Source organism: Oreochromis aureus, linkage group 12 (assembly GCF_013358895.1).
Source record: "Oreochromis aureus strain Israel breed Guangdong linkage group 12, ZZ_aureus, whole genome shotgun sequence".
NCBI classification, from domain to species: Eukaryota; Metazoa; Chordata; class Actinopteri; order Cichliformes; family Cichlidae; genus Oreochromis; species Oreochromis aureus.
The window spans coordinates 6,976,597-6,993,720 of NC_052953.1; the positions used below are offsets into that span (position 1 = coordinate 6,976,597).

Here is a 17,124-nt window from a genome sequence, read left to right on the forward strand (position 1 = left end):
AGCACATTATTTGTGTTTTGAGGGCATCGTCCTCCCAGGGGCAGATGCAACAGAGAAAAACAGACAATAACACAGAGACAGCTGAGTTACAGTATGCTGGCCTCGGGCTGAATATCTGTGGGTGGTGGAGGTAGCGTGCAGGACACTTCACAGGTTATGACAATGTGCATAGGAGAAACCTCAGCAATGAAAATGATTGACTGTACCTGAAGGTATGCAAACACAGGTGTATGCTGGGTTTGAACTCCTGTTCGAATCACACGCAGCTAACCAAACATTTTACTTTTATAAGGTCTGACTGAATATTGGAATTGATATTTTTACTTTGTGCCAAACGAAAGATCGTGCTCAATCTTCAGAAACTGAAAACACATAATTAGTTATAAATAATATAATTAGATATGATTAGTTTGCCCAGCTGTGGTTGTCATATTGTAACGTAGCTACCGAGGTCTGTTATTTCATTAAACTTTAAGTAGTAGTCTTCATATTAGGATTTTTATGAGACTTCACGCTTCGTTACATAGAAACTTGTAAACATCACATTCACTTTTTTAAATGTACGCCTACTGTTTCCTGCAAAAGACCTTTGTAGATCAAGGCTATTATAGTTTACCAACTGAAATGATTTTGTAAAACTAACTAAAACAAAATCAAATCACCCAAAAAATCAAATACACTAAGTTTTAGTATTTGTTAATTTGGTAAAAGTTTGTTATCACAAACAGCCTAGCGAGGGTTTGATTTGACTTCGGGTGTCTACAAGCTTGTGAGTCAACTGCCAAAAACTAAATGAAGACTAAACATTTTCAAACAATAAAAACTACACTGGAAACATAACCCTAAACCCAGAAATGAAATAAAATTAAACTGAATCAAAATCACAAATTCAAATAAGTGATATAAAAAAAGAATAAAGTAAATGAGTCACTGAGATCAACTTGGTTTTGTGAACTTTGTGTGTCTGTTTGAGACCAAACAGAGTAATTAGAGAAACATTTTGGTTTGGCAGCCACATGTTCAGGGAGCACCTCTATTTGTATGCAGGTATTAATAGATCCGTGGGTTGGACGACTCTCGTGATGCGTCTTTTGTGTTGAGGGAAAGTCGATTTTGTCAGAATTGAAGAAGAGGAAAGAAAGAAAACCTAGTCACTGATTAAAACTTCTGAAGACTTCATGTAACCTTTCATCAACCTCTGCTCTCTGTACAAAAGGTGAACAATGCAGTAAAACTGTCAAGGCTAAATTATATTCATTGGCAGTGAAGTGTTCATAACTCCTTCCTCTGTTGCGATGCATTTGCTGTGACTGCATAATTTGAAGGTGTAGTTACGCTTTAAAAGCCCACAAATGTATGCCTCTTGATAGTCAAAGACCATGCATTTGTGTTCTTTACTTCACAGAGCAGCACTGAGCTTTTGTCATGGGGAGTAATGCGATCAAACCCAGAGCAGACTGACTGTCAGCCAACAGACAAGCATGTACAGCTCTGCAGCTTGAGAGGTAGTGTTTCCTCTGCGTATGCAAGGTGGCTCTGTAGATAGATAAGAAGCTCAGGAGCATGAAAACTAAGGGCAGTAAACGGTTATCAGCTCCAGTGATTATAAGTGTCTATAAAACCATGCAATTAGTAATTAGGGGCTTCAGGATAATCCCAGTACATATAAACACTGATATAAATGACTAAACTAAACTAAATTAAAAAACCTAAAATATAATATATAAAATAAAGCAGTTATTGTTATCACAATAACTGTATAATTGGGGCATTGTTGCTATAATTGCTAGATTTCCTTTCAGATAATTCATTAATCTCATTATTATGACTACTAAATTTGTAAAGTGAAAATCAACTTTGCAAATAAACAGACAAAAAACAAACTGAAGTCTTAAATGAACCATAACGACAGCAGAGTATATATACATTTGCATTTAGAGCAAATACATGAAGCGCTGAATATTTCAAGCGGTCCCTGAATGCAGCGTTTCCTGGCAACAACTAACATCGTTTCTCTGTGCAATTTGAAAATGTGCTGTTAAAGCAGTGGAGATAAAACACAACACCAACAAGTTTATCGAAAAAAGGCGGAAAAATCAGCAACTATGGCAGATGAGACAGTTCCTGCTGACAGAGACAAGACTTTATATTTAACACAAATTCGGTTCTTGGATAAGGAGCTGGAAAGGTAAGAAACTGTTGCACTATATAGCTGCTCCTCTTTTAGGTTTACGACTTTTAATATAACACAAAAATGTCCCAAAACTTTTAAACACGTGATTATAGAACAACTTCATAGGTTAAATGTATCTGTGTGTATCAGCTTTTGGATCAAATGGCAGCTATGTTGTGACTGACTGCTTTTATCTTGAAGGTTTCTACAGTACCGGCTACAAATAACATGGTGCCTAACTGCTATGCAATTCTTCTTACATGTGATTTTAAAAAAAATCTGAAAAACATTAAATTAAATTAAATTAAATTAAATTAAATTAAATTAAATAGTGACAACAAACAGCCTCAAATCCATAATTTAATTATGAAAGCTAATAAATCTATTTACTGTAAAATATAGAAGAATAACATTAGCTGACCTGGGTTTGAATCCTCGGTCTGAATCTGGGCCCCTAATTTTCTTATGATCTTTACCTCAGGTGTAAACCAAAGGAAGCAACATTACAATCCTTTTTCAGACACAGAGTCAAGCGACTGAAACTTTCTTCAGTGTGGCAATGACATAGCATTTATGCATAAAATAACAAGCACATTTTCTGTATCACCATCTGAATATGATTAGACCTACATGCAAATTCCAATGACAATGCAACACACATTTCACAACAATGAAACTTAACAGCTGCATTTGCTATTCCATCAGCAGAGACTCTATATCTCTTAAAGGATACTCTAAATAAAAGAATTGGTGTAAACGTGGAGCTTCCAGCTGATTTTAAAGCAAAACTCTGAACATGACATGATCCAGACCAGGTTATCTGTTCAGCAGAAGTTACAATGGCAAAAAGATAACCATCTTTCAGACTCTAGGCTCAACTCACCTCCTTAACCTGTTAACCCCACATCACCCCTCTGTAAGGACCAAGTAAATGTATTATTTCCTCCTCAATTATAAAATCTTAAAACATCCTTTTTCACTATTCTGATGTACCAGCTAAAGTCAAGCCTTATTAGCAGTTTCAGCTCAGTATTTCATATTAGATTCTTAACTTCTAAACCCATGTGTCGTTTTTGCTGCTGCAGGTGTCAGCTCAGATGTGACGAGCTGAAGAAACTGATAGATGACCTCAAATTTAGGTATGGAGCAATGGGGAGGGACAGGAACGATATATGTGATTACCTGACAAACTCCTCGAATGCAGCAGAGATAAAGGTTGCGGAGCTGAGTAAGGTGTTGGAGCATCAGCAGCAAGCTGACAAAAAGGAAACCGATGCGCTCAAGCTGCATCTCAACCAGCAGAAGGAGGAGCTACAGAAGGAAGTGGACAGACTCGAGTCAGAGAACATGATGCAAAGTGAGATAGACGCTGAGTCAGATCATTTATTATTTTTCATCATCTTCTGTTTGTTAGTTTCGGTTAAGTCAGCTGGTCTAAACATGGGGCAGAAGTTGTCCAGTCCATCACAGAGAGACACACCACCACATGCCCAATTTAGAATCAGCAGTTAACCTAAGATGTGTATCTTTGGACTGTGGGGAGAAGGTGGAGTAGCTGGAGGAAACCCACACAGGTACAAGAAGAGCACACAAGGCCCAGCCAATCGGGAGTTTGAAACCAGGAACCTTCTCACTAAGAGGCAACAGTGCTAGTGAGCTAGCTGCTGCACCACTGTGCACATTTATAGCCAGACCAGGAGAAAAATATATTAATTTGATTGTGGGTTGAACCTTAAAATTGCTTTTTTAAATTTTGTGTCTGCCTTTTTGAGAGATTTGCAAAAACATCATAATCACAGTCCCCAAACCATGATTTTTGCAAAACCGTTGTTGAGATTAAACCGTGTGAACCCTACACTGGGATGCTTCTTGCTTCCTGTTTTCATTTGCGCCTCCTTTCCACCACTCAGAGAAGAAGCTGGAGCAGCAACAGAAGGAGAGGGAGAGGATGACACAGCGGCTGGCCTACGTGGAGTTTATTGAGAAGCAGCTATACACTAAGAGGGAAGAATATGAAGCTGCCATTGCCAGACTGCAGAAACAATTGGATTTACAGGGGGCAAAGTAAGGTCTAGTGCAGAGTTAAATTCAAGCTACAGTTATAACTGCAGGAGGAGTTGTTCCATCTGGATGCTGGGTCGACTCACTGTCCCCTGTTCTCCAACAACAGAGTGTTTCAAGACTGCGAGAAACAAGTGTGGAGCTCCATCAAAAATAAAGTTTCAGCAAATGTTGAGGAGGAGAAGACTCAGCATGCAGAGGTGCTTAAAAAAGTCGAGGAGCTTACAGCAGAGAGCTTTAAACTCTTGAAAGAGAAATCCATCCTGCAATACCAAGAGAGTGAGCTCTGTCTTGACGTACGAAACATGAAGAGGGACGGCCACACAGCTAGCCAGGACATCATCCAACTCAAGGAGGTACAATGTCTGCATAGAAGGGACATAAATGTGCCTGAGTAATTTCTAGAGGTTGTGGTAGCTTGTATTGGTTCATCTGCCTTCTGTTTAAAAAGTTGATGTTACATTGCTACATGCAACATACAAGTCTTATTACTTTTTTTTATTATGTAGAATGAGTCATGTGGATAAATATGTATTGCCTTAAAATATTTTAACACTATTTTAACTGATAACTCGTTTTCATTTTTCGTGTCTCCACATTTATCACCCGATTTACAGAAAGAAGAGCGCCTGTCGAAGAAGTGCCAGCAGCTCAAGGTTCAGCTGAATAACTACAGACTCTTGCTGGCCAAGGAACAGGACCTCAGGTCTGTACTTCTTTACTTTTTATTTATTTCTGTTTCTCCAAAATTATTTTTTTAACTTCCTGATAGTAGCAACATACAAAAGCTTTAATAGAGACTTTAACAGAGACAGCTTCTCTACAGTCAGATGCTCTACCACTGAGCCATACCCACATTGGGTCAACTTTGATTCTGTTTTTAATTTCAGACAGCAGCTGACCTTGGATTCTACAGTGTGCAGTCAAAAGAAAGCTGAGGCAGCTCAGCTGGAGGCCGAGCTCCAGGAGGAGATGAGTAGGAGGAGGCAACTCAAGGCAGACATGAAGAAAGCAGCAAACATTCTGAGACCTGCTGTGATGGTAAGAACACAGCCTGACAATAATTATGGCCTTTAGCCATTTGATTGCAGCCACAGCATATCATAATGTTTGTATGGGAGATAGTTCTTCGCTTGGTGGTCCAGTTTGATTGGTATTAATCGAGGACTGCTGGAAATAGATTGTTATTGTTATGCTCCTGAGTCTTTGACCAAGGTTTTTGAGATTGTTGGACTCTGAGTTTTGTTACTAATATTTCTAGTTTTTGGTTCTCTGTCTCATTTCTGTGTTCAGTCTTTAGTATCTCCTGCTGTTGTCTGTCTGATCTCTGAGTTTTGACCTTTTGTCTTCTCAGTCTGTCTTATTATTCCCCAGTGTCAAGTTCACGTGTCTTAGTCTGAGTCTCAGCGTGCATTATTTCCCATTTTATTTTGTTAATTTCTTGTCTTGTGTGTGTATGTTCAGTTCTGCTTCTCCTGTCTCATTAGTTAGATTTTGTTCACCTGTGTTTCCAGTTGTGTTCCAGCACCCTGATTATCTCATGTGTATTTAAGCCCTTAGTTTTATTCAGTTTGTTGTGATTTCTCCTCAAGTGTGTATTCCTGCTTGTCAGTCTTCTCCAGCTCTGCTCTATGTTCATTAAGTTTGCTACTTGCCAGCTAATAAATCTGAGTTTTCAGCTAAGTCTGCCTGCCGAGCCATGCATTTGGGTCCACACTCTGTTTGCCACACATTGGAATATATGACGCGAGACTGAAAAAAGCCCCTAAAATGGCAAGAGCAGGAATTTGTTGCAAGTTTGTTTACTTCCATTCACATTAAGCTCATTCATTTTAGGTGAAATTTTGAGCCACTGTATTGATTATTGTGTTGCAAGAGGAAACATTTCATATAAATCTTTCACCTAACTAAGATGTAAGATGTAATTTGCCAATTACTGGTTAGTGCTTTGACTTTTTCTGAACACAAAAAGAAACTCAAAATCATAACACTTTCACATTAGGTGGCCTAGGATGAAGTGAACACTATTAACTGATTAGCCTTATTGTCTTTTAACGCTACAGTATTATGAGAACAAAATATTATTTTGTGGCTTACCCGCTAATGTGTACACTGTCTCATCCACCGAGATAATGGTTTTGTTCTCTGTCCTCTGAAGGGCTTAGAGAAATTATCTGAGGCTCAGGGGAAGATCCAAAAGCTGCGTGAGATCCTGGAAAGCAACACATCCCATGGAACAGAGTCCGCTCTTTATAATTCCCCAGAGAAGAGCAGTCGAGGGCAGAAACTGCAGACATCTGGCCCCAGAACAGTCAGGTGCTTGGAAACACTTTGCCCCGGTTTGTGTATGTTAGTGTAATGAGTCGTGAAACTGGTGGTCTGATATCTGCTGAAAGCTGGCAGGTTCTTCACAGCAGCGAAGTGAACTGGATCTTTGCCCGACTGAGGCCCATGAGAGCCAGATTATCTCCCAGCTGGCCTCAAAACAGTCAAAAAACAATGTACGCTTCTATAAATAAGCCTTTGCTTAGTTGCTGTGACTTTTGTTTTGGTTTCAAAAACACCATGATATCTTTTTTTTCTGAAAAAGAAAAGAAAAGGTGCTAAGGTAAAGTAGAAAATGATAACACGCAAAAAAATGTTAATTAACAACAACAGTCCTGTCATTCCATTTGTCCTCCTCAGCCCAGAGACTCTGAACCTCAGCACAGATCCACTGTTTTTGTTGAGCCGCTACAGGCCGGGCGATCTTGGCTTCTTACCTCGACCCAGATGGAGGTACGTCTCTGGTGCAAGACATCAGTCCACCAGCAGCCAGCTGCCACTGGCTTACAGTGTATTAGATGGATGAGTTGTACAGAGAGATGGCCACAGGCAGGAATGATTTCCTGTGTCGTTCAGTGGTGCTTTTTGGTAATCTCAGTCTCTCACTGAACGTGCTCCTGTGGCTAGCCAACATGTCATGGAGTGCGTGGGAGGTATTATCCAACATTGTCTTTATCTTGGACAACATTCGACACCACCTTAAGGGAATCCAGCTCCATCCCCACAACATTACTGGGCAATCAGTTTATTGAGTCTTTTTTTGGTATCTGCGACCCTCGACCTTCTCCCACAGCATGCAACAGCATAGAGAATAGCACTAGCCACGACTCATAGAAAATCCTGAGCATTGTCCGACAGATGTTGAAGGACCTCAGCCGCCTCAGAAAATAGAGACGACTCATCATCATTGTTCAGTTTCAAGTTCAGCAGGCAGCCGTTTGCTGAGAAAAAACTCTTACGAACGGGAATAAAGTGGAGCATTAGGGAGCTCAACATCCTCAGTATGGTTTTGGAGTGGGTAGAGGACAAAAACAGAAGTAAAAGGAGTGTGAGATTAATTAGGTTGTTGGTTGTGATGTCAGTTCTCAATAATACTTTTGTGCTTCTAAGAATTAGAAGTGCTAAAAAAGAAACTGTGCGGTTGGATTTTGTTTCATTATGCTTCTTTATAAATCTCTCAGGAAACCCGGCTGTCACAAGGCATCAATCGCAGCCTCTGACGATAAGTCTAACCCATCTGACCCGGCTTCTCAGGGCACTCATGCAGAAGAAGGACCCTCCACCTAAACAGTCTGCAGAACCCAAATCCAGCAAGAAAATAAAAAACCTAGAATTCTGTTCCTGCATTTGCTGTAACTGCTGATGTATTTGTGTACTAAATACTCACTTGAGAGCACGTTTAAGCACTTAACACGTCCACAACTGTATGTCAGGTAATGTCCACATAAAGAAAAACATTAGTGTTCGTCGCAGGAATTATTCATGATTAAGTTTTATTCCCACATGCGTCATAATCTGCAAGGTATAGTCATCATCCAAATCTGGCAATTAAACCTCACTGTTGAAGTTTTAATCATACTGGTATGTATCACGGCAGCCCACATAAGCTGATAGTTCAGACGACAACCTGTCTATGCTATTAAAAAATCTCACATGGTGTACACTGTTTAAACTATTTTGGCCTGCATACATTTGCTGCTACCTCTGCAAGTACCTCCATTTATTTTTTCGCCAAAGTGCGATTTCACGACTGGATAAAGTGCACACAGCCTCAGATTTCACTATAAAAAAATTCCTAGGTGACTCTGAGTGCACAGGAAAGCACATCGAATGGTCAGCAGCAGTGAGTGTTGGAGAGTGATGCAACATGACGTAGCAGCAGTGTGACAGCTGTGTGTGTGAGTCTGTTGACTTAGGTCAAACAGGAAGTTGAGGCCAGTCTGGAATATCCATACTCACACGCACACACACACACGTACACAAGTCATGAGGCTCTGATACACTTGTGGGTTTTACAAGTTTTTCTGCAGCACACATAGACATAATTAATAGCATAGACATCTGTTTTTAATAAACTGGCTCAACAGTGTTTTTCTTGCAGAAGGTCACTCTCCCCTCACAGTTACATTCTGGATCCAAAAGCCAGTGCATTTTAAGCAGTATGAGTTTATTATGATTCACACACAGTCTTCATGGAAATAGACAGTCATAACTATAATAAAACAGTTTAAAAATCTTTAAAAAAAATGGAAAATATATGTGAAATAAAACATGTATATAATGAGTAAAACCATACATTGCACAAATGTTTGCTTTTGTTACATCGGGGTATTTATGAATTTGCTAATTTTCTGCCAGAAATCAGAAAAAACTTAGTTTAGCTTGAGTAAGGGCAGAATTTTACTTTTTCTGAATGTCAAAGCCAAGTTTTCTTTATTTTCACTGATATCTACATTGAAACTACACTTGGCATCAATATGACTGGCACAACCATACCCAAGCATGGATCTTGAACACTCCCAACAACAGCAGGTACAGGTGCCTCCATGACTGAAAATCGCTGTTTTTAAATAGCTGATAAAAAAAAATATTAGAAAACTGCCCAAATAAGCCGCCTGTCTGTGCTTCACCACAGTTTTTCTTTAGCACAAACTCAATGAAATTGAATTCTGTTGTATTATATAGCACCAAATCACAGCAACAGTTGCCTCAAGACAGTTTAAGGTAAAGACCCTCCAATAATACAGAGAAATTCCCTAGATTGAAACAATCCACTTTGAGCAAACACTTGGCGACAGTGGGAAGGAAAATCTCCCTTTTTACAGGAAGAAACTGCCTGCAGAACAAGGCTCAGGGAGGGTCAGCCATGTGCAGCAACTGGTTGGGTGGTGGGGGCTCTCACATTTTAATGAAGGTTGTGCAGGAGACACAGGGGACTGTGGACACGAGGACAGTCACAACCATGCCTGGTGTCCATATGACCAGGAATGGTTGTGTATTAATCATCAGATGATTAAGGGGACAAATTAGTTTAGAAATTTGAATTAACATCTGACTATGTGGCGTTTTTTTGTTACTGTAAGTCAGATCTGATCAAACCACAGCTTTACTCTTTAATAAGGCTGATTGTTTAGACTCTAAATGAAATGCTATCAGTGATACCTACTTTTCTTAACCTTAACTTTGAATCCCGCTTATTTGATAATAGTTAATAAAGCAAATCACGTTGCTAAAAACACTTCATTCAAGAAATTTCAAAACTAATTTAAGTGTTTATGCAATAGAACTCTGATGGATCCAGTGCCAAATAATTAGTTAATTGTATCCAATTACACAGAATATTAACTATAACGTAACAAAAGCAGTTTTCTCCTTTGTGGAGCTCCCATTAGTGGCATCAGACCTTTTCTTTCTGAGGAAAACCAGACTAGCTGACCATCCAGTCCCGCCTACGTGCCCACGTACACCATGGAATCCTGGGAAAGAGGCAAATCATCATAAGACAATGTGGATGTTCTTTCGTCCTTCGTCAACAACAAGCCTTCTATCATACAAACAAAATGTGTGTGTGTATGTGTGTGTGTGTGTGTTGGGCAGAAAAATGAAAGTGTTCTGAATGAGGTCAACGCACCAAAGAAATGTTGCTGTCCTCTCCTGTCCTCGCTTTCAGAAAATGTCAGACTGTTCCAGCAGCTACTGAGTGAAACTGTTATCTCTTTATTATATGGGTCTTTATATTGAAGGCAAACAGTGCATTGTAAAAATATATAATAGATTCAGAGGGAAGTTAGAAAAATATAAATTGTTGAAAAAGGAAACACCTGGAAGAAAAGTGGGGATGAAAAGCTTCTTATTGTATTTTTATTTGTATAACTTTTTTCTCTTTTTTGCACATTTGTGTCTGCTGTACGTTGAAGTTGGAAAAAAATTAAATGTTGGAAGCAAAATGTTACTACAAAACCTTATATATCAACTGTGTCTCTTTTCTATTTGGTTCAAATTGTGTCAACTTGAACCCAACCAAAAACCCTGGCCTGAACCGACATGGACTGATGGTGACCTGGTTCACTTCCTCCTGCAGTTCCTTTGAAATTCCTTGAGAAAATTGTTACTGATGAGGTCATCCCTCTTGGTTGGACAGTCATTAATGAGGTGTTGAAATGTGCATCACAGCAGATTTTTCGTGTGGGTCTAATGAAATACGGGCAATCACTTATTCTTACTTATTTTGTTTTGTATCTCTGCTTGCGTGGTTTATTATCTCCTCTCCTTTCTGCCTTCCCCTATGTGACCTGAAAATCAATCTCAGTGCACTGTCATCAAGAATATCTCATTTCTATTAAGCATGAAAGAGGAACTGAGAGTGAAGATGCACAGACTTATCCTTCACAGAAGTCTGCTTACTAAGACTTAGTCTTTTACTAAGAAATTACAACACAGCAGGAACACATGAATGAATATACTTAAATACATAAGAATGATGCCATACAGCAGCACTAGGTCACTTTCTGAATACAATTAAAGATATATAGTTTAATTGTTTAATTGACATTTCTTAAAAGTGATCGCTACAAAAGCATGGTGTTTAACGTGATTGTACTTGTTGCTTCAGCTCCTCTCTCCTTGTGTCTCCGCATAAGGTAACTAGGTAAAGGAAGGACTCAAGGGTATAGAAACTGAGAAATGTGATGGGCCTGATTATATACCTCTGCATCATTGCATTCTGAAATGTATTCCAGCTCATCCTCACCACATTGCATGTTATTCCTTTTGTTGTTCTCTTTTTTGATAATAAGTGCTTTGGATCACCATCATTCACCGTGTCAGGCCATGACACATCACAGGAAAAGTGATAGTGACCTCTGCTGGTTCAGAATAGACCTTTGACCAAACCAAGCTGCTGTGGTGTTGCACTGTATGAGCTGTATGAGCTGATGCTGTAGAGCTCAGGGTAGTGACAGGGCATGTAGCACCAACCTGGATTTAGTCGCTCTTATGTATCTGTGATTTTTTTCCCCTTCAGATCTTGCAAGACTGACAGGTGGATGACTGGTCTCTATGGCTACAAGGTTGTTTCATTGTTCAAGGTGTTGTTAAGGTGTGTGCACTGATATCAAGTACGAAATCACCTCTTAACACACCTGTGTACACACACACACCCACACAGTCATACAGGACATATAAAGGACATTGCAGCAGACTCACTGTGAGAAACTACAGACACTTTGTTTCACATCACGTGTTTGAGTGGAGACTTTTCAAACAATTAACCCTGATAAGACGTCCTGAGCAGGTGATTGCTTCAGCTTTCTAAAGCTTTGTTTCAGCTTTAAGCCATTTCAGTCATGAAGGTGTAGCAGTGGAAGAACTGTAAAGCTGATTTTTGCACGCAAAAAATGTTTTTAATGCTGTGAAGTCTGGATTATTCATTAATTAATAATGGATTGCATTTATATAGCGCTTTTCAAGACCCTCAAAGCGCTTTACAATTCCACTATTCATTCACTCTCACATTCACACACTGGTGGAGGTAAGCTACAGTTGTAGCCACAGCTGCCCTGGGGCAGACTGACAGAAGCGAGGCTGCCATATCGTGCCATCACCAGTAGGCAACAGGTGAAGTGTCTTGCCCAAGAACACAACGACCGAGACTGTCCGAGGCAGGGCTCGCACCGGCAACCTTCCAATTACAAGACGAACTGCCAACTCTTGAGCCACGATGACCCTTAATTACGTACTTTTAAAGAATTTCATGTGATTCAGTCATGGCCAGATCATCAAAAATCACTAATTAAGCTGACATGCATAAATGTGTACTGTGGGAGGAAGTCAAAGTACCTTAAGGAGACACAGGGAAAATACCACAGAAACCCACTACTTTCACACTGGGTTCATTTTCCCTGGAGGCACCCTCGTGGTTTGAAGTTACCTCTTTAATTCCAACCCACACAGATGATTCTGAGGAAATCATGTAACATGGAGGGGGTTTACTTTTCAAATATTCCTCTGAAAATTAGAGAGACATAAATGTATTTCTCTTATTCTGAGATGAGTAGGAAAAGGAAGTAACAAAAGAAAAATTAAAAGGAACCAGAGGGGATGACTTATGTATATAAGATTTATATTGGTTATTTATGGTTGGTTACACAGCTTTGTGTATGTTTGTGTATGTATGTGTATGCATGTGTACATGTATATATCCACACGTGTGTGTGTGTGTGTCTGTACTGTGTTGTTTACATATTGTTGTGATTTACATTGCTGTGCTTGAGAGTCACTATCTACCGGAACCAAATTCCTTGTATGTGTCTGCGCATATACATGGCCAATAAACACGACTCTGATTCTAATTCTGATTATTCCCTTAAATAAAAAATAATTTAACTTTTTTACGAGCAATTTATGTATTTTTTTAGTCTGTAAATAAGGCTGTGTGTACATGGTATCTTTGCCTCTGAGCACATTTAATCAGAGACTCTTTCCCAACCAGGTCATTTTCATCAGTAACCTGATCACTTTTCCACATATGTGGAAACCAACATATCAGTGAAACATGTGATTCTTTCTCTCTTGTATGTGGCCAGATACATATTGTGTGTTAGTACTACACCTTTGACTTTATAACTGACATATCTGTCCTGTTAGGTAGATTTCTGATCCAGGTGTTGTGTAAACGCCTCTTCTTTACGCACAAACTTACTTCATATGTTGGTGCTACAGCTCCACCTGCTGAATCCAACAGGTACAACAATAAAGAGGATTATTAGCATGGGTTATTTTTCATTCAAAAAAGGATCACGAGCATCAGATTGGTGGGTTTGATCGATATCTCCCTTGCTAATTATCACTAAATAACAAACTAATAAAATATCAGACTTGCAAATCAAGAGTAGACACTTACTGCCGATTACAAGTAGAAGAAATATAAAACAGTTCACCCTCAGCAGAGTTTTGAAAATGGAAACTGTCCAAAGAAGCCAAAATCGATTTTTGTAACAGGGTGTAAACATGTTTTTTTGTTTGTTTGTTTTTTTGGAAAGAGACTGGAATCCATTGTATTAATTTATTATTGATCAAAAACTAAGCTAGCATGCATGTCTTTGGAGTGTGGGAGGTAAAGTAACCCGAGACAGCACGGAGAAAACATGCCAACTCTACACGGTGGTAATTTTTGGTCCTTTGACAATGGAAGCTCTGCAGGCAGGCGAACCCCATGGTTTGATGTTACCTTTTTAATTTCAGCCCACACAGATGATTCTGAGGAAATTGTGCAACATGGTGTAGGTTTACGTTTCAAATATTCCTCTTGAAATTATAACAACAGAAACTTATACATCTGATCTTTCCAGCTGCCCAGTTTTCAGCCACATAACTGACTACAGATAAAAATATGGACTGCTCTATTTATAAGTGTTTAACACTTTGTTGCCCTGTTCAGAAGTCATCTTTTTTTGTAAAACAACCCTTTAGCAGTCTGTTATCAACATTACACTAACATCTGCATGGACCAAGGCATTGCTGGAACTGTTCCTGGCTTTTTGATGCCGTAAAGTTGTGTCTTTAGTACTTTTATAATCTTACTGATCAGTCAGGTACTTTTAGCAAACCACATTTAACTACACGTACATACAGTGCATAGAGTACATATTCATTTTTATTTATTTACTCCTTAAGCACTTTACAACTCACATCCGTGGGCAATTTAGCACCAACTACTAGCAAAACTAACATGCATCTTTCTGACTCTGGCACGAAGCCATTAGGAGGGACGTGGAAAACATGTCAACACCAGATAAAAGCTGTTTTTGGCACTTCCAGATCGGGTTGGATGGTTTATAGTTACCTTTTGAAATCTAGCCTACACACATGATTCTAATAAAATCTTTGAACATGGTGTGGGTTTCAGCACATTTTAATATTATTTTAATATTTCCCAGAAAGCTTCAGTTTGTCAACCATATCACTGACTTCAAACATCGCTTTGATGGACTGTATAGACCAGGGATGGGCAACTCCAGGCCTCGAGGGGAGGTGTCCTGCAAGTTTTAGATGTGTCCTTGATCCAGCACAGCGAGTTGCCCACCCCGGTATAGACCCTACAGTTTCCCTATATTTAAAAAAAAAAACAACTGTTCTGGGCATTCAGCCAGAGACGTGTGTAGCGGTTGCTAGGCAACAGTTTAGTTTCTCGTTTTTTCTTTTAGGGTGGGCGAGACTAAACGCACTTTGACGTCACAACCAAGGGATATTATCTCTCTTTATCTCTCTCTCATTATATATACATACACATATATATATTTATATATATAGCCTGACACACACACACCACTTCGATCTGGTTCAAACGCATTTACTTGCATAACGTCTTCAGAATCGCATCTATAGCTACTAACAGAATTTCAAACACTACCTTTAACAAACCCAGACTAAATTTTCATGAAACAAAGAGAAATTTAAACACAATGAAAAACAAAACAGTTGGGAGGAATCTGGACTATGACAGGAGTAGGCCAATTGTTCAACAACATTACACCTGAGAAGTGGGATGAGTTTCTGTCAGGTCGCCCAGACGACATCACCACAGAACAGCTCTCTAATTTTGTAGGAAACATGGTGGACCTGTGCTCGCAGTCGACAGCTGGAGATTTGAGGTCTTCCCAGGGCACCCCTGCACTCGGCGTCTCCTCTGTCACTGCCACTGCTGGCAGAAAAACAGTCAAGCCAAGGCAGACGGCTACTGAAATTGCACGTGGGAGTTGGTTCAAGAATAAACTCAAAAACCTGTGGATGTGCTGCAGGCAACAGTCAGCTAGCCCCGTAGATGGAGTTGACCGTGCCATAGAATATCCAATCAGTGTACCAACTTGGGAATTTCCTAAGGATTACGCCATACAGTCAGACATTGATGGTGTCATTTTTAGAGATGGCACGATACCACTTTTTGATGTCCGATACCGATACCGATATCATAAATTTGGATATCTGCCGATACCGATATGAATACGATATAGTGTGTTTTTAATCAATAAAACTGTTTTTTTTAATATCTTGCTGCATTTTGTATAAGTTCATACTCAAGTTTAAATAAACAACAACACTAAAGCTATTCTTTTATACCTGTATGTAAAAAATACACTGCACCCAAAATATTTCATAGTTCAGGAATACTGATCAATCTAATAAACTTAAACCTACTCCATCCTCCCTATTCTGGTATTTTAAAGAGTACTTAGCAGAAATATTAAGCAACCTAACTAATAGGGTTGCAAACTTCCAGCAAAAAAAAATAGGGAGCCACCCCCCACCCTCCACCTCATGATGCTTAATCGATGTAATCAACTTTAATTTGATGCAGTGTGGAAAAAAAATGCACAGAAATAAATTATTTTTCAAGAATAATTAAATAGATTCAACATCCTTCTTCAACAGAACTGCAGACTGCACAGATGGTATCTTCCCAAAGGAAAAAGTACTATAGCTTACTAGGGTATATTAGACTTAACAGTTACTATATACAGTAATGGACTTCTATACATTTTACATCAGATTAAAACTTTGGGTGTAAGATTCAGATAATTATTTATTAAAAGCTAGACATTTTAAATGAGAATAAGAAAGAAAAGTATATCTTTGTGCCCCCCTTTCCCCTGTTAATGCCCTGTCGGCCCCCCTGGCTAAACTTTGCTAGATCCGCCCCTGCACAGTTACCAGCCGTCAGCTGCGTAGAAAAGGATCCTGGTGTAGAAAGTAATATTAAATAAATTCTAACAACAGCTTATCAAGGTTAAACATTCTGCTGTTGTTCAGCCGCTGGTTTCCTCTTTCTGATGCAAAGTGGGCCAAACACAAAGAAGAGAGACGGACTCGCGACAGAAAAGCCGATCAGCTGATCATTAATACGTTTCACAAATGAAGTAGCAGCAGGAGAGGGAGAGAGAGAGAAGAGGCAGTCGCCTGTGGCGTGTCCAGCGGGGTGGCCTGGGGGGGCACAGGCCACCCCCCCAACCAGACTGGCCACCCCAGGTGCCACCTCAAAGCTAAAACAATAAAAGTCAATGAAATATCAAATATACGATTATGTTTTCACAGTGAAGCTCAGATATCCGAGTGTAAGTGAATGCAGCATCGGCTTCTGCGCTATGAGCGTCATATTAGCAAAGGTAGGAGAGCCAAGCATGAAAGACGGCACCGCAGAAAACAGTTTTTCGGCGAAAGATTAACAGGTTAACATAGCTGGACTGGCCATCGAGCATACCGGGCATTTGCCCGGTGGGCTGATGACTTTTTTTTTTTTTTTTGTAACGGCATGAACAATGAGAGGTGGTGGATTGGCCAGATGCTGGCCGATGTGTAAAAATAACTCAGTTGTTTGGTGGTGGCTATGGTGTAGCTTCCACAGATTCAGTAACAGCAAGTGGTGGAGGCCAGCTGGTGCATGACAGAAACGGGAGGCAGGAGGAGAGACCCGAGGCAGCCGCCAGTCCGAGTGTCAGGTGAACTGAACTTCAGGTAAGAAGTTATGACCTGCAGTCTATCCGGGTCAGATATAAACCAAGTTTAGGTGG

The 17,124-nt window shown here is 39.7% G+C and overlaps 1 protein-coding gene across 1 annotated transcript; it reads left to right on the plus strand.

Moving 5' to 3' along the window:
• Positions 1-2,010: 2,010 nt before the first annotated feature.
• LOC116313592 (cilia- and flagella-associated protein 157-like) lies at positions 2,011-8,248 on the plus strand. Its single transcript, XM_031731345.2, has 9 exons — positions 2,011-2,188; positions 3,259-3,530; positions 4,084-4,237; positions 4,344-4,590; positions 4,852-4,940; positions 5,125-5,275; positions 6,393-6,550; positions 6,920-7,012; positions 7,741-8,248. The coding sequence occupies exons 1-9, from the start codon at positions 2,106-2,108 to the stop codon at positions 7,844-7,846; spliced, it is 1,353 nt and encodes a 450-aa protein (XP_031587205.1). The 5' UTR covers positions 2,011-2,105; the 3' UTR covers positions 7,847-8,248.
• The last annotated feature ends 8,876 nt before the right edge of the window (positions 8,249-17,124 follow it).

Excerpts from the sequence above, each read along its gene's own strand:
- LOC116313592 (XM_031731345.2), top strand. The coding sequence starts at position 2,106 with ATGGCAGATGAGACAGTTCCTGCTGACAGAGACAAGACTTTATATTTA. Across the intron at positions 3,531-4,083 it reads GTCAGAGAACATGATGCAAA|AGAAGAAGCTGGAGCAGCAA; the intron begins GTGAGATAGACG and ends TCCACCACTCAG. Across the intron at positions 5,276-6,392 it reads TTCTGAGACCTGCTGTGATG|GGCTTAGAGAAATTATCTGA; the intron begins GTAAGAACACAG and ends TGTCCTCTGAAG.